At 44.7% G+C, this 27,089-nt stretch overlaps 2 protein-coding genes across 2 annotated transcripts in view; both read right to left on the minus strand.

The window, feature by feature from the left end:
• Window positions 1-395: 395 nt before the first annotated feature.
• Window positions 396-10,855, minus strand: LOC107286185 (zinc finger protein 345-like). The gene is made up of 4 exons (XM_029283866.1): window positions 10,745-10,855; window positions 8,244-8,364; window positions 6,810-7,058; window positions 396-2,221 (listed from the first exon to the last, which is right to left on the minus strand). The coding sequence occupies exons 1-4, from the start codon at window positions 10,853-10,855 to the stop codon at window positions 396-398; spliced, it is 2,307 nt and encodes a 768-aa protein (XP_029139699.1).
• Window positions 10,856-14,054: 3,199 nt separating this feature from the next.
• The window catches only part of LOC107286187 (zinc finger protein 721-like), a 109,131-nt gene continuing 96,096 nt past the window's right edge, over window positions 14,055-27,089 (minus strand). The window contains exons 6-9 of the mRNA XM_029283867.1: window positions 26,040-26,166; window positions 23,389-24,433; window positions 22,215-22,219; window positions 14,055-15,361 (exon numbers count right to left, since the gene is read on the minus strand). Coding sequence (XP_029139700.1) covers window positions 14,055-15,361; window positions 22,215-22,219; window positions 23,389-24,433; window positions 26,040-26,166 — 2,484 coding nt within the window. The remainder of the gene's footprint in view (window positions 15,362-22,214; window positions 22,220-23,388; window positions 24,434-26,039; window positions 26,167-27,089) is intronic.

Genomic DNA, 27,089 nt, shown 5'->3' on the forward strand with positions numbered 1-27,089 from the left:
GGACTTCAACTCCCAGAATTCCCCAGCCAGCATGTGCTGGCTGGGGAATTCTGGGAGTTGAAGTCCACAAGTCTTAAAGTTGCCAAAGTTGCAGGCCCCTGATTTAACACAATTTTCTTTGCAAATTCTATTCCAGTAATGGTCCTGGAAGTTTCCCCGCTCTCCAGACATTCCTCCCCCACCCCACCCCCCAAAAAAAATTCTTCTGGAAAATAAGAGTGAAATCCTTTCTGAAACTCTTCCTACACTAGGCATTTGTATGTTTCTCCCATTCTTTAGGCCTGACAAGGCTACTCTTCCAACTGAACATTATTCCACAGATTACATATTTCTACTGTTTCCCCGCAAAGGTCCCTTTTTTTGAGAAGAAAACCTTTTAAGATAAAGCTCCCAAGTTATGATTTTTCTTTTTTGTGGGTCTGCTCATGTTGAGAAAGGTGATTTTTCTGGCTGAAGCTTTTTTCACACGCCGCGCATTTGTACGGCTTCTCTCCCGTGTGAATCCTTTTGTGTTTGATAAGGTTCGCGTTCTGAGTGAAGCCCTTCCCGCAGTCCAAACATTTGTAGGGTTTTTCTCCCGTGTGGATCCTTTTATGACGAATAAAGTCGCTGTCCTTACGGAAGCTCTTTCCGCACTCCGGGCAGGTATAGGGTTTTTCCCCCGTGTGTATTCTTATATGGATTTTAAGATTTGAACATCGACTGAACGCCTTTCCACACTTCAAGCATTTATATGGCTTCTCCCCAGTGTGGGTTTGTTGGTGATATCGGAGGACAAAGTTATAAGAAAATCTCTTCCCACACTCCGTGCATTGATAGGGCTTCTCTCCTGTGTGCTTCCTTTTGTGAGATGTAAGACAACTTCTTTTATGAAAACCCTTCCCGCACTCTAGACATTTATGGGGTTTTTCCCCCGTGTGAATCTTTTTATGGCAACTGAAATCACTGCTACAGCTGAAACTCTTCCCACATTCCTTGCACGTGTATGGTTTCTCTCCCGTGTGAATCCTTTTATGTTGCAAGAGTTTATAGTTCTGACTGAAGCTTTTCCCACACTCCAAGCACTTATAAGGTTTCTCGCCCGTGTGAATGGCTTTGTGTTGGAAAAGAGTGCTGTTCTGACTGAAGCCTTTCCCGCATTCGGAGCACCGGTAGGGCCTTTCCCCCGTGTGGATGGTTTTATGTTGCAAAAGGCTGCTTTTCAGATGGAAGTTCTTCCCACACTCCGAACAGTGGTACGGTTTCTCCCCCGTGTGAATTCTTCTATGTTTCGCGAGGTGACCGTTTCGCCTGAAGCTCTTTCCACACTCCGCGCACTGAAACGGTTTTTCTCCCGTGTGGATCTTTTTGTGGTAATCCAGGACGCCGAGGTCATGGAAGCTCTTCCCGCACTCCGTACACATATACGGTTTCTCCTCCGTGTGGCTTCTTTCGTGCTTCACAAGAGTGGAACGTCCACTGAACTTCTTCCCACACTGCAAGCACGTATACGGTTTCTCCCCTGTGTGGGTTCGGTGATGTCTCGTAAGGTGACCGCTCTGATTGAATCGCCTTCCACACAGCAGGCATATATATGGCTTCTCCCCGGTATGGATCCTTTTGTGGGTGACAAGGTTAGTTCTCTCAGCGAAAGTCTTCCCACAGTCCAGACATTTATACGGTTTCTCCCCCGTGTGGATTCTTTCGTGTATGGTAAGGTTACCTCTCTGAGCGAACGTCTTTCCACACTGAAGGCATTTATAGGGTTTCTCCTTTGGAGGTAAAATAAGTAGCTGTTTCTTACTGAAATCCATTCGATGCTCAGATGGTTTCCCCTCTGGATGAGAAATTATATGCTGGCTGAAACTGAAATCTTCCCCACAATTTATAAATGCACAGGGTGTCTCTTGGGCGTACGATGGGCAATGTAAAGCAAGGCAGGAGGTAGAACTGATACTTTGTCTATCCTCTTGATATTCATACTGTTGCTCTTCGGTCTCGGTTGTAGAATATTTAGTGAAATATTTGTCTCCTGTGCCACATATGAGATATTTCCCCTCTTCTTCTTGATGGTGAACTTCTTGGGTTGGGAGATAAAGGACTTCATTGTATCCGGGAGATTCCTTCTCTCCACTCGCTTTACGGCTTTTCTTAATCCCTCGTGATGGTTCTGGATTAACAAGCGTCTCTTCTTCAGACTTGATCATTTGCTCCTTGTAGTTCTCACGCTCCAGCCCGTAAGCTGATTTGAAGAAAATGAAAAATAAAAGTTAAATCATTTAAGTACATGACAGAAAAATAGTGCACCTCTCACAGGTAATCCTTGACTTATGACTGTAATTGAGCCTGGAATTAATATCATAGCTTGGGGTGGTCATTAAGGGGATCACTGTGTGAATGTGCCTGATATTATGACGTGTTTTGCAGCTTTTGTTTAAACAATCGTTAAGCAAATCTGTTTGCTCCTACGGGCATTTATGGCCAAGAATCAGAAGTAAACCTCTGAAACCAGCAAAAAATACAATATGTTATAGTCATGTGACTGTGGGATGCTGCCAATGGCTGTAAATACAATCAAGTGACTGCGTCTTGGGGGTAGGCGGCCATTGGAACTTCAAAAACAGGCCACAATTAGCTCTTGGGAGGTCCATTGTAACCTCAAATGGTCACTAAGCAACCGGTCAGCTAAACAAGAATGACTTTTATTTCTGCTTATCCAAGATTCTGCTGGTTTCATAATGGCTAGAGAAGAAACCAGACTTTCATTTTACTGACAGTTCTGGCCGAGACATTATGTCCTTCCCCACTTTTAATTTCATGAGGAATTTTTGTTCATTATCCTTGCGGAAAAATTCTCTGCTCTTTGGTGCGAAAGACTGAATCATCAACAGCAAGGGGGAATTGAGAACAAAATGAAAAAAATAAGAAAACTGTAAGAGTCTGGATGAGGGACAACAGGCTTCAGTAGATCCCTGGCAAGATGGAGGGGCTTATAGGTGCTAGGGATCTCAGGATCCAGTTGTTTATCGTCTTTACTTCTGGATAGATTTGCACTCCCGCAGACAGACCTGGCGTGTACTCTGGGAGTTCTCCTGGCCTCATGACTTCTGCTCAAAGAACAGATGGCAGTTGTGACTAGGAGGGCCTTCACGCAACTTCTTGTTGTGTTCCAGTCGCATGTTTACTATGGATCATGAAGCCCTGCGCACAACCACTCGTGCACTAGACATCTCTTGGTTGGATTATTGCAATGCATACTACATTTGGCTACCTTTGAAGGTTATTCAGAAGATACAGCTGGTGGAGAATACAGTTACGTGCACAGTTCTCGGGTCCCTAAAGTGGCACATATGACACCACTGTTGTGTGAGCTGCATTGCTTATCCTTTTGCCTCTGGATCCAGTTCAATATGTTGATTATGGTAAGAAGCTTGCTGTTTTGAGTTCCTATTGTCTAATTCATATTATTGCTGTAAAAATGAAAGCGGGATTGATATCTTCTCAATCTTTAAAATATTAATCCTTTTTTCCCTTTTCTATTGGTTTAACCTCTATTCATTACATTTTAGTTTTCAATTCGTTTGAGAATCTCATGCATTAAATCCTTCTCATTTGCTTTGATATATTCACCTATTACCTTCATAGTGTCCCTCCTTGCTGTTAGTGATTCTTTTTTCATTTATGATCAATTTAACAATCTAAAATGAGAATCAGAAATGTGATTTGGAAACAAAATATATTGGGGCGATTTCCGCTTGCTTCAAATTGATTAATTGTTTCTAGCAGGACTACACGATTCTGTAATAGCTTTGTTCCCCATGGCATCCATCTGATAAACTTGCAAGATTCATTTTTCTCACCGTGCACATGTATACATACCCCGAACTAGACTGTGTTGTTGCTCTGTATCATATATGTGGGCATATGCATAAGTCTGTATTTATTTATTTATGTAGGGGACTGGAGGCTAAAGCATATAAGGAACGGCTGCTGGAATTGGGTATGTCTAGTTTAATGAAGAGAAGGACGAGGGGGGACATGATATCTCAGGGGCTGCCACAAAGAAGAGGGAGTCAAGCTATTCTCCAAAGCGCCTGAAGGCAGGACAAGAAGCAATGGATGGAAACTAATCAAGGAGAGAAGCAACCTAGAACTAAGGAGAAACTTCCTGACAGTTAGAATAATTAACCAGTGGAACAACCTGCCTCCAGAAGCGGTGAATGCTCCAACACTGGAAGTTTTTAAGAAGAGACTGCACACCCATTTGTCCGAAATGGTATAGGGTTTCCTGCCTGAGCAGGGGGTTGGACTAGATGACCTCCAAGGTCCCTTCCAACTTTACTATTATTATTGTAATGCTCTTTACATGGGGCTCCCTATGAGGAGCATCCGGAGGCTTCAGCTGGTCCAGAATGCGGCCGCGCGGGCGGTGTTGGGAGCGACACGTCGCTCCCACGTAACGCCGCTGCTGCGCGAGCTGCACTGGCTACCAGTGGCCTTCCGGGTACGCTTTAAGGTGTTAGTTACCACCTTTAAAGCGCTCCATGGCANTGAATTTTAAATAGGGAATAATTTTTAAAAATTTTCAAAGATTTTAAATATGACACAGCTATTAATATATTTGCTTTTTAATTGGTTTTATAGGGGAAATGTTTTTTTGTGTTGTTTTTTAACATGCTGTGAGCCGCCCTGAGTCCCTCTGGGGAGAAGGGCGGCATAGAAGTTTAAATATAAATAAATAAATAAATTATTATTATTATTATTATTATTATTATTATTGTCACATTTATTTAGTGTATATTTGAGGTGGTGATCCTTTGAGAGCTGTATGCAATGAAATTTCATTTTAATGTATGCCGATTAGCATCCATTCAAAGTGACAATAAAGTTATTAGTCTATCTATTTTTGGACCATTGGTACAACTTTAATTCCTCTGCCTTTTGGCAAAATTACTTTACTAGGCTGTTCTTGCCCCTTTGTAGAATTTCAGCCAATTATAACTGGCAGCAGTTAGCTTCAGCAGTGGGAATTTAATTAAGAACAAATGAAATTTGGGAGAATGAAACTGAAAGGAGAGAATTAGGGAAGAAGAATTTTCAAGATTGGTAGAAGAGTGATAGTGATATGTCAAAAGAGAGGAATTGAAACAAAGAATATATACCGATCAAACAAAGCTCTAAACATAGTAAGAATTCTGAAAAGCTAAACTGCAGATGTGTATGATATCAATTGAGAAATGTTTAACATATGAATTTGCTTTGCTTGGGCAGTGGCTGCATGACTTTTTAATGTACTAACTGGATTAAGTGAACCTTGTATTCTTGAAATCATCCCAGGATTCCAGATAGCATCTTCTTTAACAGTAGCCTCCAGACCAGGGGTCTTCAAACTTGGCCCTTTTATGACTGGTGGACTTCAACTCCCAGAATTCCTCAGCCAGTGTGCCTGGCTGAGGAATTCTGGGAGTTGAAGTCCACCAGTCATAAAAGTAAGGTGACCAACCGTCCTCCTTTAGGGAGGACAGTCCTCCTTTTGTAAGTTCTGTCCTCCCTTGAAAAATGTCCTCCTACATGTCCTCCTTTTCGATATTTGAAGACTAATCTGCAGGGCTTTTTTTCCCCCTCATAGAACGCTCAGAACGGCGTTCCGGCACCTTTTTTTGATGGTTTTTTTTTCAACTTTTGCATGAGCTGTGCTATTCCCACTATTGGCTTTTGAAAGCCAATAGGAATTTCTGCTGAGCGCGCCAAAACACCCGGCTGACAAACTTTGCACATGTAAGTTGTCTGTATTATTGTTGCAATGAATAAAATGGTTCTTTTATTTACGATATTTTTTTCTTCAATTTATTTGTGTCCTCCTTTTCATTGTAAAAAAGTTGGTCACCTTAATAAAAGGGCCAGGTTTGAAGACCCCTGCTCCAGACCTACCTTGGGCTAAAGTCTGAGGGAAAACAATGTAACCTGTTCTCAGCTTTACATGGAGTTTACAAATGATTTACTCAGAGTCAAACCAGGGCCCTTTGGCTAAACATGCCAGTTTGAGAACTGCCACTGGTTTTAAACAGCCTAAGGAATTGGGTGCTTGTAAGGAACAGATGTCAGAGATATTCAGGGCAGTATCTCCCTCCCCTGAAGCTGTTTAGATTATCTGCCCTCGAATCAAACCAGACATCTTCACTTAAAGAATATCCTCAAACACTTAGATGAAAAGAGATCCTATGCAGCATCTACAGTATCAACTTCTCCATATGTTTATTTTGGTCTTAGAAATATTCTAGACCAGTGATGGCGAACCTTTTAGAGACTGAGTGCCCAAACTGCAACCCAAAACCCACTTATGCATCGTCCGGTGCCGGGTGGGTGTGGCCCATTGGGTGGGTGTGGCCCATTGGATGGGCGTGGCTGCAGTGGTAACAGCAGACTGGGTGGGACTAAGAAGTTCAATCAATCAATTCCAACTTTGCAAGATCTTTTTTTTTCCCGCGAGAAGTTGAAATTGACTGATTAACCTTTTTTTTTTTTTTGCACTTGACGGCGGAGGCCTACAGCGAAAAGGTTTTATAAAACCCAGCTGAAGGCCTAGGACTGGGGTGACGGCGCGCATGCCCACAGAGAGAGCTCTGAGTGCCGCCTCTGGCACCCGTGCCATAGGTTCGCCACCACTGTCCTAGACCTAGAATGTCCTTCTCCTTACTTGAAGGTGCTTCCAATGGAGGAGAATATTTGTAGCTCAGGGTTGAAATGAGGGGTCCTGGTGCTCTCTGAGCACTTATGACAACAAGAGACTTTCCACAATTAGCCGAACCCAGAGCAAAACAGGTCCTTACCCAGAGCGGCTACATTCCTAGCATTCTCCAGCATGACTTCCCCGTGTAAGGCTCTCTGGCTGGGATCCAGCAGCGCCCACTCTTCCTCTGTAAAATACACAGCCACCTCCTCAAAGGATACCAAACCCTGAAAGTCAAAGGATATGTTCCTCAGCAGAAGTCCCAGAAAGTCTCCTTCTAGATTTCCAATACCCCCAAAGGTGAGTTTTCCAAGAGAGGAAACGCTCCTTTTCTCACACGACGTACTACCTGGTTTTAGATTAGATTTAGATTCACTTTGGAAGCATTCCCAAGTGCACAAAGCATGCCCGTTGAAGTAACAACATAACCATCCCGGAGAGACTTTCTTTAGATCAGTGGTTCTCAACCTGTGGGTCGGGACCCCATTTGGGGTCAATCGACCATTTCATGGGGGTCGCCAAGCAAGGCTGTCCGCCATTTTTTTTGTCCGCCATTTTCCCCCCCCTTTTCCGGCGGGTGCCTTACCTCCCTTGGGCTGGGCCAGCTGGTGGTCGGCCTGCTCCATCTCTGCCGCTTGCCAGCTACACCTCAGCCGGCGCAGGAGGCGGAACCACGCATGCGCGGCACTCCCGGGCAGGGAAAGTCCTCAACTTACGACCGGTTGGGTAGTCCTCGACTTACGACTGGTTTAGTCCTCGACTTACAACCGGTTTAGTCCTCGACTTACGACCGGTTGGGGTCGCGGCATTAAAAGGGTTGAGAACCACTGCTTTAGATCAAAATGGAGCCCTAAATGATATGAGGAGGCGCTCCCCCCTCGTTCCACGTGCCTGGTTGGAATTAATTCCTGGCACAATTCCTCGCAGAGAAAGAGGTCTAAGCACCTGTGTTTTTATCTCCTTTTGTATGAAAACTGCCATTTCCTTTCCTAAATTCTTCCTCTTATAACTGCTTCTTCGATGCGGTAACCCAAAGCCAATATATCTGATTTTTAATCTGATTAGAATTGAATGGCAATGCTCCCCTTTTTGCTATAATTTAACATTTGGTTATTTTTATGGGTTATGCCTACTAAATGTGTTTATAAATTAAACAAACAAAGGAGCCAATTCCTCTTCTTGCAGATCCCTAAGTTGATAAAGCTCTGTGCAGAATCGCTCATTGATATGGATGGTCTCTAAACGTGATATATATAAATATAATAAAAATAAAACAACACTCATCTTAGATAAAATACTGCAACCTGTTGCATTCGTAAGAACCTTAAATGCTCAGCTGATTCCACAAATGAATTCAATCTCTCAAAATGTTACCTGCAAACAAACAACTTGAAAGCATGGACCAAGCAAATGGGTCCTGATATCAACAGTTGACATTCTCATCACGATCCGCATTCAGTCCCATGAAAAACCAGATCCTCAAATGTTTCCCAGCTCTGATGAAATTTCTCTACCTGGGCTGTGGCTGATCTACCACAAAGAGGATTTTGCTCTTCCTCCTCAGAGATGCTTCCCCATGGCTGCTGCATAGATGGACTGGAGAGATCTCTCACTTCAGACATTTCCAAGACCACTGGCTTCAAAGGCTCCTGCATCTGAAATAACAGCCAGGATGACAAGAAGAAAAAAAGTTAAAACAACTGAACATTGGAACCAGGGGATTCTTCTCTGCCTCCAAAGCTGGACCATCTTATATCCCTTGATGGAGACGCAAGTTGCCTTGGGATCCTTTGGGATTATTGTCTGTGATTCTCAGTCATCCAGGTCATGGTTGGGACAAACTTGACCTGGATGACTGAGAATCTCCATAGACTAGTGGTGGCGAACCTATAGCACGCGTGCCAGAGGCGGCACTCGGAGCCCTCTCTGTGGGCACACGTGCCGTTGCCCAAGCCTCGCCTCCCCCACACACCCCTCCTCACCAGCAGCCCCCCTGGAGGAGAGTCGCCCCTGAGCATGGCCCACGCGGAGCAGCGTAGCCAAGGACATGGCAGCCAGGCAGTGTAGACAAGACTCTGCCCTCACGCCCCATCCCGCATAGTTGATGCTGCGGGGCGCGGGCAGAGGGCGTGGCCGCCGTGGCGCTGCTGGGCTGCCTGGCTGATCTGCGGCAGGCCCTGGAGGCGGTGAGTGGCCTTGAGAGCAGGCGGGGTAGGGGCGGGACAGGGGATGGAGCTGGGACGGAGCCAGTTTTGGGGCGCTCGGTCTCTAAAAGGTTCGCCATCACTGCCATAGACATTCAGCTATGCACTTTGGGATGAACACTTTCAAATGGTGGGGGAGTATGAACGCATTTCCAGAAAATCCCTGCAGACTACGGGAACCATTTGCGCTTCACTTTGAGACACAGATAACAGAAACTCATCTCTAATAGCCTGCACCTGTCTTCAACAGTGACAAGACCCACAGGGCAGAAAAAGCATCCTGCAGCCAAGGGGCTCCACACACATTTGCACTATCCAGGTGACGCTGAGGAAACAGGTAAACCTCCCAGTGGCCTCAACGACTCTCTAAATGAATGCAAATGACCAGCTGTCTGCAAGGAGTATAAACCCTTCCCTTCCCCACCATCCAGTCAGAGCTGAGGAAGCTTCTTGGACGAGAAAGCGAAACGTCTTCAAAGAAAAAACAAGGAAGTCCAGTTGCCTCCTGAAAAAAGCGCCTTTGGGATTCTCCACCTGTAGAATAATCTGGAGGGGGAAACCCCACTCTGGGACCGAAAGGAGAGGGAAACCAAAGTCTCTTCAACTGTCATGATCTGATCTGCATTTGTGCCTCCAAAGCTGGACCGGGTTATATCCATAATTGGAGACGCAAATTTCCTCGGGAGTCCCTTTTCCTCCTGTGGAATAACCTGGATGGGGAACCAGAAGTCTGGGACCAAAAGGTCTCTCCTCTATTAATACACTTGAGCAGGGCGAGGCAAAGCGGCCCTTCCTCCCAGGAGGGGATCCTCTCAGAAGGACAAGGCAGTTAAAGAAAACCAGATCCCTTTGGGATCCTTCCTCCCAGGAGGAGATCACCCAGAAGGACAAGGCAGTTAAAGGAAACCATGTCCCCAGGGGATCCTTCGTCCCAGGAGGGGATCCTTCCAGAAGGACAAGGCAGTTAAAGGAAACCAGATCCCCTTGGGATCCTTCCTCCCAGGAAGGGTCCTCCCAGAAGGAGAAGGCAGTTAAAGGAAACTTGGGATCCTTCCTCCCAGGAGGGGATCCTCCCACAAGGACAAGGCAGTTAAAGGAAACCATGTCCCCAGGGGATCCTTCCTCCCAGGAGGAGATCCTCCCAGAAGGACAAGGCAGTTAAAGGAAACCAGATCCCCTTGGGATCCTTCCTCCCAGGAAGGGTCCTCCCGGAAGGAGAAGGCAGTTAAAGGAAACCAGATTCCCTTGGGATCCTTCCTCCCAGGAGGGGATCTTCCCACAAGGACAAGGCAGTTAAAGGAAACCATGTCCCCAGGGGATCCTTCCTCCCAGGAGGGGATCCTTCCAGAAGGACAAGCCAGTTAAAGGAAACCAGATCCCCTTGGGATCCTTCCTCCCAGGAGGGGATCCTCCCTGAACGACAAGGCAGTTAAAGGAAACCATGTCTCCAGAGGATCCTTCCTCCCAGGAGGAGATCCTCCCAGAAGGACAAGGCAGTTAAAGGAAACCAGATCCCCTTGGGATCCTTCCTCCCAGAAAGGGTCCTCCCGGAAGGAGAAGGCAGTTAAAGGAAACCAGATTCCCTTGGGATCCTTCCTCCCAGGAGGGGATCTTCCCACAAGGACAAGGCAGTTAAAGGAAACCATGTCCCCAGGGGATCCTTCCTCCCAGGAGGAGATCCACCCAGAAGGACAAGGCAGTTAAAGGAAACCATGTCCCCAGGGGATCCTTCCTCCCAGGAGGAGATCCACCCAGAAGGACAAGGCAGTTAAAGGAAACCAGATCCCCTTGGGATTTTTCCTCCCAGCAGAGGATCCTCCCCCCTCTTCACCTGCCGCCGCCTCCGCTCCTCCCGGGTTCGGCTGAGCAAGAAGCAGCCCTCGACCAGGGCTCCCGTCTGGGCGCCACTTTCCGCCCGGCACTCCCGCAGCCAGCCAGCCATCTCCGGGGGCAGAGCGGCTGCCGGGCTTCCTTCCTCGCGGCGGCTCCCTCCTCTCCTACCCGGCCGCCTCTGCCCAGGAGCCTCTCCGGTCGCCCCCTCCCTCCCCGCCTCCTCCTTCCCGGGAAAAGGGGGGGGAGCAGGAAAAGCCTCCCCGGGAGGTGTGCTCTTCTTCCCTTCCGGTTTCGATCTGGGGGAGCGAAGCTCCCGTTCACTCCCTGCTCCCCGCCTTCGGGAGCCCTCGGACCACGGGCGAGCGAGCGCTTCTTCCTAGAGTGTCAACGTTCAAGTCTCCCCCTCCTCCTTCTTTTAAATGTCTTCGGCGGCCGCCACCACTCCGCCCCCCACCCCGCATTCTGCCCCTTTCCTGCAAAAGGTGACGGCTGTCAAGAAGCTCTCACGCGCATGCTCAGTCCCGCTCTAAGCTAATAAGAGCTGTTTTTTGATTCCTGCAGCTCTACCCAGAGTTTTGGAGAAGGGTGCATCTCCAGCAGACTTGGGAGGGGATCCAGGAAGTCCAAGCGAGGGAGATATTGTCGGGCTGTCTAATTCCCGCCTCCTTTGGTGCAGGGAGTCCTTGAGTTACAACATGTTCGTTTAGTAACCCTTCAAAGTTACAAGGGCACTGAAAAAGGTGATTTATGAGGGGGGGCTTGCTTGTTTTCTTGCAGACGTTTCATTACCCCAACTAGGTAACATCACCAGTACCCAAACTAGATAACATCATCAGTGCCAGGACTAGCACCGATGATGTTATCTGTTTGGGGTAATGAAACGTCTGCCAAGAAAACAAGCAAGCTCAGAGAGCACCAAAGACCCTTCAAGTCAACCCTGAGCTACAAATATTCTCCCTTATTAATGTGATTCATGACCCTTTTTTCACAATCACGACCGTTGCAGCATCCCCATGATCACATGATTAAAATTCAGATGCCTGGCAATTCATATTTATGACGGCTGCGGTGTCCTGGGGTCGTGCGATCCCCTTTTGCGACCTTCTGACAAGCAAAGTCAACGGGGATGCCCGATTCACTTCACAACCGTGTTACTACAGTAACTTAAGAGCTGCAGTGATTCACTTAACAGCTGTGACAAGAAAGGTCATAAAATGGGGCAAAACTCACTCAACAAACGTCTCAGTTAACAACAGAAATTTGGGGCTCCATTGTGGTGGCCCCAAATTTCTGTTGTTAACCGAGACGTTTGTTGAGGACTACCTGTATACTTAAGCCGTGACGGGCTCCCTTATTGGAAGTTTGGAGTCCAAGATTGAACAGGAATTTGTCTGGCTTGCCTGAGGATTCCTGTCCTGTGCTGGGATCCCACTAGAAAACCTCTCAGGCCATTACTAGCCTTAGGAGTCCATGATAGTGATGGGCTACTTCTTTCGATTTCCTTCTCCACATGCGGAATATCTTACTTCAGTTTCTTCTCATTTTGCAACAATTCACTGGTTAGCAACTTTTGAAATTATGATAGACATTCCCAGGGGTACTGATACTCCTGTTCCAACAGACATGCACACCCCGGATGATCGCACGATCACATGTCAGGTGCTTGGCAGCTGGCCCACTTTTATCACTGTTTGCAGTGTGCTGCAGTCATGTCACCACATTTTACATTTTTGCCAAAAAAAAACCCCCAACTTCCAGTTTTCAGCAAAACAGAACAGAACACAGTACAATAAAATGGAATGGAACAGAACAGGATAGAATGGAATGAATGGAATAAAATAAAATAAAATGGAACGGAACAGAACAGAACAGGAAAAAATGGAATGGAATGGAATAGAACAGAACACAATATAATAAAATGGAATGGAATGGAACAGAACAGGATAGAATGGAATGGAACAGAACACAATATAATAAAATGGAATGGAACAGAACAGGATAGAATGGAATGGAATAGAACAGAACACAATACAATAAAATGGAACTGAATGGAACAGAACAGAATAGAATGGAATGGAACAGAACACAATACAATAAAATGTAATGGAATGGAACAGAATGGAACGGAACAGAATGGAACAGAACAGAATAGTTGGAAGAGACCTTGGAGGTCTAGTCCAACCCCCATAATAAAGCATTGGTTCAATTAATGAGCACTGGGGGGAAAAAAGGTACAAGCAGAAGTTGGGAATGCTCCAACACTGAAGTTTTTTAAGAAGAGACTGGACAACCATTTGTCTGAAATGGTGTAGGGTTTCCTGCCTGAGCAGAGGGTTGGACTAGATGACCTCTAAGGTCCCTTCCGACTCTGTTATTCTGCAACTGTAATGGAGAAGTAATTGAAACTAAATGTTTATTTTTTAACTTGAATAGTTGGAATTAGTGATTTTAGTATAGTATAGGGTATAGTATTCAGTAGCAAGAGAGAGAAATACAAGGAACTACTCAATGTACAGTCATGGCCTAAAACGTATCTCTGAGGGAAATCTACACAAGACGACATACAATCCCGCTTTTTTCTGACCTCTTTCCCTCAGCAGCTCCCCTCTACTTCCAGAACTAAAGCTTTCTCCCCAAATAAGGAGTTGTGGGGACACTTCTTTCAGTCTCTGGCTTTGACCAGATGGGAAACAACGGCAAATCTTGTCATTTCATGAGTTATGGATAGAATCATGTAGGCATTTCTGCCTGGAGATCGAGGATAAAAAAAGAGAGGGAAAATTATCTACCCTTTTACAAAAGATACAGCCCCAGAGACTAGCATGTTCCAAGGGAAAGGAAAAAAAACACCATTCCAAATAGATTCTTCAATAATTAAATTAAGAGAGAACTCTAGCCAAATTTTGGAATTGAATGGGCTTTTGGAGAGGAGGAAATGGGTATCTGCCTTTATTAAGGTTGGAGTCCATTGAGGTATTTGTGTAATGGTTGGTTTCTCACCAGCATAACATTTTAAATCCATGCAGCTCATCCAGACGCACATTTTTGTGGGTTTAGGGTCAGTCCTGGGATTCAGAGTTTGAGGTATTCCTTCCAAGTTAAGATCTGGGAAAATAAGGGCATAAATTCCAAGGGCCATTTGAATATTTTCTCACACGGGGCGTTTTATTGTTCTCCCATGTGGATTCCTTTAGGTCTGATAATGTTACTCATCTAACTGAACACTACTCTGCAGTACGCAAATTTCTAATTTTTCCCACGAGGGTCCTTTTTTTCAAAAGGGAAGACTTGAGCGGAAAGCTTCCAACTTATGGTTTTTCTCTGGTGTGGATTCTTTCATGTTGTGAAAGGTGATTTGTTTGGTTGAAGCTTTTCCCACAGTCTGTGCATTTGTACGGCTTCTCTCCTGTGTGAATTCTTCTGTGTTTCATAAGGTTCGCGTTCTGAGTGAAGCCCTTTCCACACTCCTGGCATTTGTAGGGTTTTTCTCCTGTGTGGATCCTTTTATGGCAAATGAAATTACTGTATTTACAGAAGCTCTTTCCACATTCCAGGCACCTGTAGGGTTTCTCGCCCGTGTGGATTCTGACGTGGGCTCTAAGACCCGAACGCCCACTGAATTTCTTTCCACATATCAAGCATATATATGGTTTCTCCCCAGTATGGGTTCGTTGATGTCTTGTTAGGCCATCCTTATAGGAAAACCTCTTTCCACACTCCATGCATTGATATGGCTTCTCTCCTGTGTGTTTTCTTCTATGAGATGTAAGTCGACTGCTTTTATTAAAACCCTTTCCACACTCCGGACATTTATACGGTTTCTCTCCTGTATGAATCCTTTTATGGCAAATAAAATCACTGCTGCAACTGAAACTCTTCCCACAGTCCTTGCACACGTATGGTTTCTCCCCTGTGTGAATCCTTGTATGTTGCAAAAGCTTATAGTTCTGATTGAAGCATTTCCCACACTCCGCGCATTTATAGGGATTTTCTCCCGTGTGAATTTTTCTATGCTGCAAAAGGCTACCATTGTGACCGAACCTTTTCCCACACTCCATGCACTTGTAGGGCTTTTCCCCCGTATGGATCCTTTTATGGCAAACAAATTGACTGCTCTGATTGAAACTCTTCCCACATTCCAGGCATGTGTATGGTTTCTCCCCCGTGTGAATCCGTTTATGTTGCAAAAGGTTGCTTTTCTGACTGAAGTTCTTCCCGCACTCCAAACACCGGTAGGGTTTCTCTCCTGTATGGATTCTTTTATGTTCCACAAGGTGACAATTTCGCCTGAAGTTCTTCCCACACTCCAGGCATTTGAATGGTTTTTCTCCTGTGTGGATCCTCTTGTGGCAAACAAGGACGCTGTTGTCACGGAAACCCTTTCCACACTCCGTACACATATACGGTTTCTCCTCGGTGTGGCTTCTTACGTGCTTCACAAGGTTTGAACGCCCACTGAACTGCCTTCCACACTGCAGGCAGGTATACGGTTTCTCCCCCGTGTGGGATCGCTGATGTCTTGTAAGGTGACCACTCTGACTGAATCCTCGTCCACACATCAGGCATATATATGGTTTCTCCCCTGTGTGGGTCCGTTCATGTATGATGAGATTACCTCTTTGAGCGAATACCTTTTCACACCGAAGGCATTTATAAGGTTTCTCCCTTGGGGAAATTTCGGAAGGTAAAATAGGTAACTGTTTCTTATTGAAATCCATCCCACACTCAGATGGTTTCCCCTCTGTGTGGGAAATTATATGCCTGTTGAAACTGAAATCTTCCCCATAATTTATAAATGTATAGGGTGTCTCTTGGGTGTACGATGGGCAAGGTAAGGCAAGGTAGGGGGTAGAGCTGATACTTTGCCCATCCTCTTGATATTCATATTGTTTCTCTTCAGTCTCAGTTGCAGAATATTTAGTAAAATCGGAGTTCTCTTTGTCTCCTGTGCCACCTATGAGATATTTCCCCTCTTCTTCTTGATGGTGAACTTCTTGGGTTGGGAGATAAAGGACTTCATTGTATCCGGGAGATTCCTTCCCTCCGCTCGCTTTACGGCTTTTCTTAATCCCTTGTGGTAGTTCTTGATCTACAAGCGTGCCTTCTTCAGACTTGATCATTTGCTCCTTGTAGTTCTCGTGCTCTTGTCCGTAAGCTTATTTGAAGAAAGAAAAAGGAACAAAAAGAAAAAAAAAAGGTCAAAAACCGTTCACGAAAGAAAAGCGTTGCAGACATTGTTTCTCTCATAAACAAGATTTTACCGGTTTCGTCGTCGTATACCTAGAACACTATAAATTTATGACTTCCTTTAAATGCCATGAGAATACGGAGAAGATGCTAAACTGCCAGCGCATGTGGAATCACTGCAGAAATATTAAAATACGTATTTTCACTGCTTGTCTAGTCGCTGCGTAACTGTTTAAAGTATGAACTGGATTATTCTCAGCCTTGCAGGAAATTTACAAATGATTTACCCAGAGCCAAAAGAGAGCCTTTGATGTAACAGCCAGTATGAAAACTGCCACTGGTTATCAACGTAAGAAACTGGATGGTTGTAAACAGATGTCAGAGACATTCAGGGCAGCATCTTCCTCATCCAAAGCTGTTTAGGCTATCTGCTCTTGAATCAGATCAGAGAAAAGCTATCACTTTCACTAAAAAAACTTCCTCAAAGGATCAGATGAGGAAGAATCTCAGGAAGCATCTGTGCTACCAACTTTTTCATATATTTATTTTGCACTTAGGGGGAAAAGGGCACAGAATGTCCTTCTTCTAGCAAGGTGATTTTTTTCTCACCACCTTAACAAAGACTTTCCACAACTAAACCCAGAGCAAAGTGGAGCCTTACCCAGAGTGGCCACAGTCATAGAATTTTCCAGCATAACATCTCCATATAAGGCTTTCTGGCTGGGTTCTAGCAGTGCCCACTCGTCCTCCGTGAAATACACAGCCACCTCCTCAAACGATACCGAATCCTGAAAGTCAACGGAAACATTCCTTAACAGAGACTCTCAGAATGGACTGGAGATGGGAGGTTAAAACATATAAGGAAAGGTTGATGGAATTGGGTATATCTAGTTTAATGAAGAGAAGGACGAAGGGGGACATGATAGCAGTGTTCCAATATCTCAGGGGCTGCCACAAAGAAGAGGGAATCAAGCTATTTCCCAAGGTGCCTGAAGGCAGGACAAGAAGCATTGGATGGAAACTGATCAAGGAGAGAAGCAACTTAGAACTAAGGAGAAACTTCCTGACAGTTAGAACAATTAACCAGTGGAACGACCTGCCTCCAGAAGCTGTGAATGCTCCAACACTGGAAGTTTTTAAGAAGAGACTGGACAGCCATTTGTCTGAAATGGTATAGGATTTCCTGCCTGAGCGGGGGGTTGGACTTGATGACCTCCAAGGTCCCTTCCAACTTTATTATTATTATTATTATTATTATTATTATTATTTTCCGACATTCTAAAAATGAGTTTTGCAAGAGAGAAAATGCTCCTCTTTCTGACATGACGGCTGCCTTTCCAAAGATTTCGTATCTCACATATTCCACTTAAACTGATTAAGATTTAACGTTAATGCAGTTCTCTTGCTATAGACTTCTTTGATCTTTTTGTGAACACTCCAATTATTAATGATAGTGAACATATAAAAGAACCGATTCCTCTTCTTGCACATCCCAAACACTGCAAGGCATTCATTTTAATCAGTTGCAGGCACAAAAACCCGCAAATATACAAGTGATTCCATGAATATATTCGACTTCTCAATGTGCTTCCCTTCAACAAGTCGCCTGAAAGCAGGACCATGCCATTGAATCCTGATATCAACATCTGATCTCCTTATGACGATCTGCATTGAGTTTCATTGACAGAAGCAGATCCCCAAATGTTTCCTTATTCTTATAAAGCTTCCCTACCTGAATTGTTGCTGCTCCATCACAAAGAGGATCTTGATCCTTCTCAGAAATTCTCAACAGCTGCCCCATAGATGGACTGGAGAAAGTTTCTCTTCCTTCAGGAGTTACCAAGACCACCTGCTTCAAAGGCTCCTGCATGTGAAATAAGAGCCAGAATGACAGAAGAACAACAGTTAAAACAATTGAACATTGGAACGAGGGGATCCTTTTTTGTCTGCAAAAGTGGCCTGTGTTATATCCATAGTTGGAGATGCAAACTCCCTTGGGATTCCCCTTCTTCCTGTGGGATAATCTGGGTGGGGAAACCCCACTCTGGAACTGAAAATGGGGAGAAACTAACGTCTCTTCCACTGTCACAATCTGCATTTGTGTCTCCAAAGTTGGACTGTGTTAGGATACAGGAGGATCTGGACAGACTTGAACACTGGGCGCTATCTAACAAAATGAAATTCAATGGTGAAAAAAGTAAGGTTCTACATTTAGGCAAGAAAAACCAAATGTACAGGTATAGTATAGGGGGTACCTTGCTCAATAGTAGAAACTGTGAGAGGAATCTCGGAGTCCTAGTGGACAATCACTTAAATATGAGCCAGCAGTGTGCTGCAGCTGCCAAAAAGGCCAACACAGTGCTAGGCTGCATTAACAAAGGGATAGAATCAAGATCACGTGAAGTGTTAATACCACTTTACAATGCCTTGGTAAGGCCACACTTGGAATACTGCATCCAGTTTTGGTCACCACGATGTAAAAAAGATGTTGAGACTCTAGAAAGAATACAGAGAAGAGCAACAAAGATGATTAGGGGACTGGAGGCTAAAGCATATAAGGAACGGTTGCTGGAATTGGGTATGTCTAGTTTAATGAAGAGAAGGACGAGGGGGGACATGATAGCAATGTTCCAATATCTCAGGGGCTGCCACAAAGAAGAGGGAGTCAAGCTATTTTCCAAGGCGCCTGAAGGCAGGACAAGAAGCAACGGATGGAAACTAATCAAGGAGAGAAGCAACCTAGAACTAAGGAGAAACTTCCTGACAGTTAGAACAATTAACCAGTGGAACAACCTGCCTCCAGAAGGGTGAATGCTCCAACACTGGAAGTTTTTAAGAAGATACTGGACAGCCATTTGTCCGAAATGGTGTAGGGTTTCCTGCCTGAGCAGGGGGTTGGACTAGATGACCTCCAAGGTCCCTTCCAACTTTATTATTATTATTATATCCATAGTTGGAGATGCAAATTACCTTCTCCATCCTGTAGAATAATCTGGAGGGGGGGGGAAAACACCACTCTGGGACTGAAAAATGGAAGGAAACCAAAGCCTCTTCAATTGTTGCAACCTGCATTTGTGTCTCCAAAGCTGGATTGTGTTTTGGATCTATAGCTGGAGCCGCAAATTCCCTTGGGATTCCCCTTCTTCCTGTGGAATAACCTAGAGGAGAAAAACAGGACTCTGGGACTGACATGGAGGGAAACCAAAGTCTCTTCTATTGATGCACTATTGAAACCAAAGTCTCTTCTACTGATGTATCCAAAGTTGGAGATGCAAATTGATTTGGGATTCTTTGGGATTATTCCACCTGTGGAGGAGGAAACACCACTCTGGGAATTTAAAATCGAGGGAAACCAAAGCCTCTTCTATTGTGGCAACCTGCATTTGTGTCTCCAAAGCGGGATTGTGTTTTGGGTCCATAGTTGGAGATGCAAATTCCCTTGGGGTTCCCCTTCTCCATCCTATGGAATAATCTGGAGGAGGATAATCCCACTCTGGAACTGAAAGAGGAGGGGAAAATCAAAGTCTCTTTCTCTATTGATGCGCTTGAGCCGGGCAAGGAAAGCGGCCCTTCCAGAGGAGGGGATCCTTCCCCCTCTCCTCACCTGCGGCCACCTCCGCTCCTCCCGGGCCCGGCTGAGCAGGGATCTCTCGGTCGGGGTCCCCTCCTGGGGGACGCTCTCCGCCCGGCACCCCCGCAGCCAGCCCGCCATCTCCGGGGGCAGCGCGGCCAGGAGCCGCTCCAGGATCCCCCGGTCCGCCAGCCCGGCTTGGCCGCTCCGCTCGGGCTTCAGCCACCCGGGGCAAAGCGGCTGCTGCAGGCGGCTGCAGAAGACCGGCCGGGGCTCCGCCGACGCCCGGCAGCCCCAGCGGAGGAAGCCCTCCGCCTCCTCGGAGCCCCTTGGCGGAGTCGGCTCCTCCTCGGGCTCGGCGGCAGGAGGACCCGGCGCTGCTCCCGGGCTCGGCGAGGCCATCGGGCGGACTAAACTCCCTTCCCCGCGGCGGCGGCGCCTGCTGCCTCCGGACGCCCAGCCACTCCCCCTCCCCTCCGCCTCCTTTCCGGGAAAAGCTTCCCCGGCTAAACGGGATCACGCTTCCTTCCGGTTTCGATCTGCCATTCACTGCCTGCTCTCCATCTTCGGGAACCTCGGACTACGGGCGAGAGCGCTTCTTCCTAGAGTGTCCCCATTCCGACAGCCTCGCTCCCTCTCCTGCCCCCCTCTTTTAAAATGTCCTCCCCCCTCCCTTTTCCTGCAAGGAGCCCACTGCTGTCAAAGCTCTCTCGCGCATGCTCCGTCTCTTTGGGCTCCCTTTCAGGTCTTTAAAGGAGATCCCCGAGTACAGGTAGTCCTCGACTTACGACCACAATGCAGGCCAACGTTTTTGTTGCTAGGCAAGGATGTTTGTTAAGCGGGTTTTGCCCCTCGACGTACGACCGCAATGGAGCCCAACGTTTCTGTGGCTAAGTGAGACAGCCATGTTACTAACAATTGCAGCGATCCACTGAACAACGGTGGCAAGAAAGGTCACACAACGGGGCAAAACTCACTTAACTGCCTCGCTGAGCAACAGAAATTTTGGGCTCATAATTTTGCTCTCATAATTTTGCTCGTCGGCAGGTCACACAAAGTGATCGCAGGATCTCGGAACACTGCGACCGTTGTAAATACAAGTCAGCCGCCAGGAGGCTGAATTTGGATCGCGTTTTGACCATGGGGATGCCGCAACGGTCGTTAAGTGTGGAAAATGGGCACAAGTCACTTTTTTTCAGTGCCGTCGTGACTTCGAATGGTCGGTGAATGAACTGTTGTTAAGTCGAGGACTACCTGTATTCACTGCACAGTCATGAACTAAACAGTATCTCTGGGTAGGGAAATCTACATGAGAAAACAACAATCTCGTTTTTTTCCAGCCTCTTCCCCCACCCCCCCAGCAGCTTCTCTCTGTTCCCACAGAAAAACTAAAACATCTTGAAAGAAGAAATTATGGGGACTCAGTATTCCAGTATCTTAGGGGCTGCCACAAAGAAGAGGGAGTCAAGCTATTTTCCAAGGTGCCTGAAGGCAGGACAAGAAGCAACGGATGGAAACTAATCAAGGAGAGAAGCAACCTAGAACTGAGGAGAAACTTCCTGACAGTTAGAACAATTAACCAGTGGAACAACCTGCTAACATTATTATTATTATTATTATTATTATTATTATTATTATTATTATTATTATTATCATCATCATCATCATCATCATCATCATCATCATCATCATCATCATCATCATACTCCTTGAAGACAGCTGGTCATTTGCATTCTTTTTAAATTATTATTATTATTATTTCAACCCCCCATTAGGAAGGTCCTACTTATGAAAAACGATGTAGCTTCTTTCCTCCATCTTGTAAATGCCAGTGTCATCAGAACTCACTCACTCCCCCCCCCAATTTTAATCATGGTTATTTTCTTGCCCTTTTATCCTTCCTCCCACAGCAAATGCCCTTGGCCTAGTCAGTGAAGAACACCCTTCAAGAACTAGATCAGTGAAACAAAGAACAATGACTAGCCTATTTCTCAGAGCAAGAGGGCCCCCCAAAAACAAAGAAGCAGAAGACCTCCCCCCCAAAACTAGACAAGGTGTATCAAATTACAATTGGGCAAGAGCCCACCTGTATCAAAGGTCTACAACATGGCTTTGACCAGATGGAAGTGATGGCAAATAAAGCCTTTCATTTAATGAGTTATGGATAATAATAATAATAATAATAATAATAATAACAACAACAACAACAACGCCAAATCCAGTCTGAACATCTGGCTGACTGTGCGATGATACATAATAATAATAATAATAATAATAGTAATAAAGTTGGAAGGGACCTTGGAGGTCATCTGGTCCAACCCCCTGCTCAGACAGGAAACCCTATACCGTTTCAGACAAATGGCCATCCAATCTCTTCTTAAAAACTTCCAGGGTTGGAGCATTCACCACTTCTGGAGGCAGGTTGTTCCACTGGTTAATTGTTCTGTCAGGAAGTTTCTCCGTAGTTCTAGGTTGCTCCTCTCCTTGATTAGTTTCCACCCTTTGCTTCTTGTCCTGCCTTCAGGCGCCTTGGAAAATAGCTTGACTCCCTCTTCTTTGTGGCAGCCCCTGAGATATTGGAACACTGCTATCATGTCCCCCCTCGTCCTTCTCTTTGTTAAACTAGACATACCCAATTCCAGCAACCGTTCCTTTTACGGTATGTTTTAGCCTCCAGTCCCCTAATCATCTTTGTTGCTCTTCTCTGTACTCTTTCTAGAGTCTCAACATCTTTTTTACATCGTGGTGACCAAAACTGGATGCAGTATTCCAAGTGTGGCCTTACTAAGGCATTGTAAAGTGGTATTAATACTTCACGCACAGAAACATCACGCATATGCTTGGAAATTCAGAATACCAAAAAGGAAAATTATCTATACTTTTAAAAGGATACAGCCTCAGAAAATAGCATGTTCCATTTGAAAGGGTAGGGGTGGGGAGTCCAAATAAATTCATTAATTAAATTGAGGGAGAACTCTAGCCAAATTTTTGAAAAGTTGGCTAAAAGTTAAGATTTTGGAGAGAAGAACATGTATATCTGTCTTTATTAAGGTTGGATGGAGTACATGGAGGTATTTGTGTACTGATCAGTTTTACACCATTATCATTTTTGTAGCATTTGTCTGGATTCTGCCATTCTTATTCTGTATCGTGGGACAATCCTGGACAAGATTTTCCTCTCTTCTGTGGGACACCTCATCAAATACTTTTATATCCCTCTTGGATGCTTTTTTGCAAAGCTAAACATTCCCCACCAGCCTCAATTTGTTTTCATGGGCAACTGATAAACCCTGATAGCCTTCATTAGAACAATCCTAGACCGAATCTCTTAAATTGGGCAGAGGAATCAAGGTTGGTCTAACAATGTGTGGATGTGTCTTTGGTGAAGACGTCAGTAAAATAAATAAATAAATATATTCCACAATATATATTCATATTTCTCCCAAGTGGAACTTTTCTGGGATTTAAGATGACATGTCCCATTAAAATGGTTTCGTCTCTTGATACATTTTTTCCTGTATGGATCAGCCCTTTCTATATTCCACGCATTTATGATCCACGGAGCTCATGTAAAGTCACATTTCAAAGTCCTGGTAGTCAAGGAGTTTATACGTACTTGAGGTGTTTCTCCCAAAATAAAATCTCTTATGGGAAACAAGGGCATAAATTCAAAGGGCCGTTTGAGTCTTTTCTCACTCAGGGCATTTTTAAGGTTGGCCCATGTGGTTTCTTTTAGGTCTGATAAGTCTATTATTTCTCCACAGACCACATATTTCTAGTTTCTCCCATGAGGGTCCCTTTTTTGGAAGAACATACTGGAGATGAAAGCTTCCGGGTTATGGTTTCTCTGTTGTGTGGATCCGTGTGGTGAAAGATAATTTGACTGATTGAAGTTTTGCCCATTATCTGCACACTGATACGGTTTTTCTCCCGTGTGAATTCTTTTGTGTTTGATAAGGTTCGCGTTCTGAGTGAAGCTCTTTCCACACTCCTGGCATTTGTAGGGTTTTTCTCCCGTGTGGACCATTTTGTGGCGAATAAAATTACTGTACTTACGGAAGCTGTTCCCACACTCTATGCACCTGTAGGGTTTCTCCCCTGTGTGGATCCTTTCGTGGCTTCTATGCTCTGAACGCCCACTGAACTTCTTTCCACACATCCGGCACGTATACGGTCTCTCCCCTGTATGGGTTCGTTGATGTCTCGTAAGGACATCCTTATATGAAAACCTTTTTCCATACTCTGTGCATTTATAAGGCTTCTCTCCGGTGTGTTTTCTCTTATGAGATGCGAGACGACTGCTACAATTAAAACCCTTTCTGCACTCCGGACATTTATATGGTTTCTCTCCTGTATGAATCCTTTTATGGCAAATAAAATAGCTGCTGCAACTGAAGCTTTTCCCACATTCCTTGCACGTGTGCGGTTTCTCCCCCGTGTGGGATCGCTGATGTGTTTTGAGGTGACCGCTCTGACTGAATCTTTTTCCACACACCGGGCATACATACGGTTTCTCCCCCGTGTGGGTCCGTTCATGTGTGATAAGGTTACTTCTTTGAGTGAACGTCTTTTCACAACTCAGACATTTATAAAGTTTCTCCCTTGAGGGAATTTTGGGGGATAAAACAAGTAACCGTTTCTTACTGAAATCCATCCCACACTCAGATGGTTTCTCTTCTTTATGGGAAATTATATGACCGCCGAAACTGAAATTTTCCTCACAATTTATAAATGTATGTGGTGTCTCTTTGGCGTATGATGGGCAATGTAAAGCAAGGTAGGAGGCAGAGCTGATACTTTCTCCATCCTCTTGATATTCATATTGTTTCTCTTCAGTCTCGGTTGTAGAATATTTAGTGAAGTCAGAGTTCTCTTTGTCTCCTTTGACACATCTGAGATATTTCCCCTTTTCTTCTTCTTCTTGGTGAGCTTCCTGAGTTTGAAGACTATGGACCTCACTGTGATCAGAAGACATCTTCCTTCCATTTCTTATGCAACTTCTCAAACCCTTTTGAAATGCGCCTTGATTTCCAAGCATCCTTTCTTCAGAATTGATCGTATATAATATCCTAGGGTGCTTGTAATTCTCATGCTCCTGCCCATAAGCTAATTTGAAGGAAAAAGAAAAAAAGTTAATCTCAAAAATTGTTCACAAATGAAGTGCTGCAGATGTTATTTGGGTTTATGCAAGATTTTGCTGGTTTCCTTGTAGGCCTAAAAAAAACCCCCAGGTTTGATTTTACTTATAGCTCTGGCTGAGACAGCATGTTCTTTTGACTCTTCCCCACTTTTTATTTTTCATCTTACACACTATTTTATTTGCCACGAGTTTATTCGTGGGGAAAAAACAAATTCCTAATTTCATGAGGAATTTCTGTTTTTTTCCTGACGAATAAACTCTGCTCTTTGATTGTCCAAAGACTGAAAGATCAGGAGCAAGGCACCTGAGGGCAGGACAAGAAGCAACGGATGGAAACTAATCAAGAAGAGAAGCAACCTAGAACTAAGGAGAAACTTCCTGACGGTTAGAACAATTAACCAGTGGAACAACCTGCCTCCAGAAGCTCTGAATGCTCCAACACTGGAAGTTTTTAAGAAGAGACTGGAAATGGTATAGGGTTACCTGCCTGAGCAGGAGGTTGGACCTGATGACCTCCAACGTCCCTTCCAACTTTATTATTATTATTATTATTATTATTATTATTATTATTATTATTATTATTATTATTATTATTATTATTATTATTTATTATTATTATTATTATTATTATTATTATTATTATTATTATTATTATTATTATTATTATTATTATTATTATTATTATTATTATTATTATTATCACCAAAATGGAAAAATAAGAACTTCTGGAGGCAAGTTGTTCCACTGGTTAATTGTTTAACTATCAGGAAATTTCTCCTTAGAATAGACTAGAACAACAGAGTTGGAAGGGACCTTGAAGGTCTTCTAGTCCAACCCCCTGCTCAGGCAGGAAATCCTATACCATGTCAGACAAATGGCTGGCTGAGGAATTCTGGGAGTTGAAGTCCACAAGTCTTAAAGTTGCCAAGTTTGAAGACCCCTGCTGTAAGGAAACTGATGCCACAGGGATTCAGTATCATCTCCACCTAAAGTTGTTCAGGTTATCTGCTCTTCAATCAAATCACAATAAAAGTTCAGCTGAGAAAAGATCTTGTGAAGCATCTACCAACTTTTGCATTTATTTACTCGGGTGTTGGGGAAAAAGAAAACAAAATCAGAATGTCCTTCTTCTAGCTAGACCAGGGGTAGTCAACCTTGGCTCTTTTATGACTCGTGGACTTCAACTCCCAGAATTCCTGAGCCAGCCATGCTGAGGGGAAAGGGAGAGGTTTCCAAGCTGAGCCATGCTGGCTCAGGAATTCTGGGAATTGAAGTCCACGAGTCATAAAAGAGCCAAGGTTGACTACCCCTGAGCTAGACGGTGCTTTTTTGAGCACTGACGGCAACAAGAGACTTTCCACAATTAGCCGAATCCAGAGCAAAACAGATCCTTACCCAGAGCGGCCACATTCCTAGCATTCTCCAGCATGACTTCCCCGTGTAAGGCTCTCTGGCTGGGATCCAGCAGCGCCCACTCTTCCTCTGTAAAATACACAGCCACCTCCTCAAAGGATACCAAACCCTGAAAGTCAAAGGATATGTTCCTCAGCAGAAGTCCCAGAAAGTCTACTTCCAGATTTCCAATACCCCAAAGATGAGTAGAGAGAAAACGCTCCTTTTCTCACACGACCACGTACTAAAAATAAGTTTTGCAAGAGAGAAAAACACTCCTTTACATAAACCCACGCCAAGCCCCCCTTCCTTCCCAATGACCTGATATAACCTCCCCATCACAAGCCTCTCTCTGACGACTCACACCCGACCCACCACAAGACCCTCACTTGACACACCCACACCTGAATCCCTTATAAACAGAATACCATTGCTACTGACATCCCGTAAGCTCAGCTGAAAATGTTACCTAGCCTGGTAACAAAATGTTGGGAAATCAACCCACAAGCTCGGAGAACGAACGCTTCACCCTCAAAATAACCCTTTTCTGATCCGATCTATTACCAGGTTTTTACGGCTTCTTCTCCCAAGATTTCCAAATCTCACCTATTCCTTCTAATCCGATTACAGTTTCAATCTAATGCGATTCCTCTTGCCATTATTTTCACTTCTTTGTTTGGAATACTCCTGTGAATACTACTAATAACATGTGAATAAAAGTGAATAATAAAGAGGGCCGATTCCTCTGTTTGCGCATTCCTAAGTTAGCATTTAATCCTCCAGGGAAAGATTGAAGGCAAACGAGCTCCAGGCAGAAGAAGAACATCGTGGCTTCAAAATCTAAGGGACTGGTTTGGTACAAAACTCAGCAGCACTTTTTCGTGCGGCTGCTGATAAAAACAGGATCGTCAACATGATTGCCAATGTCCGATAACGGATATGGCAGAAGAAGAAGAAGAAGAAGAAGAAGAAGAAGAAGAAGAAGAAGAAGAAGAAGAAGAAGAAGAAGAAGAAGAAGAAGAAGAAGAAGAAGAAGAAGAAGAAGAAGAAGAA

The sequence above is a fragment of the Protobothrops mucrosquamatus genome, unplaced genomic scaffold, assembly GCF_001527695.2.
Source record: "Protobothrops mucrosquamatus isolate PMUCROS unplaced genomic scaffold, P.Mucros_1.0 scaffold258, whole genome shotgun sequence".
Lineage (NCBI taxonomy): Eukaryota > Metazoa > Chordata > Lepidosauria > Squamata > Viperidae > Protobothrops > Protobothrops mucrosquamatus.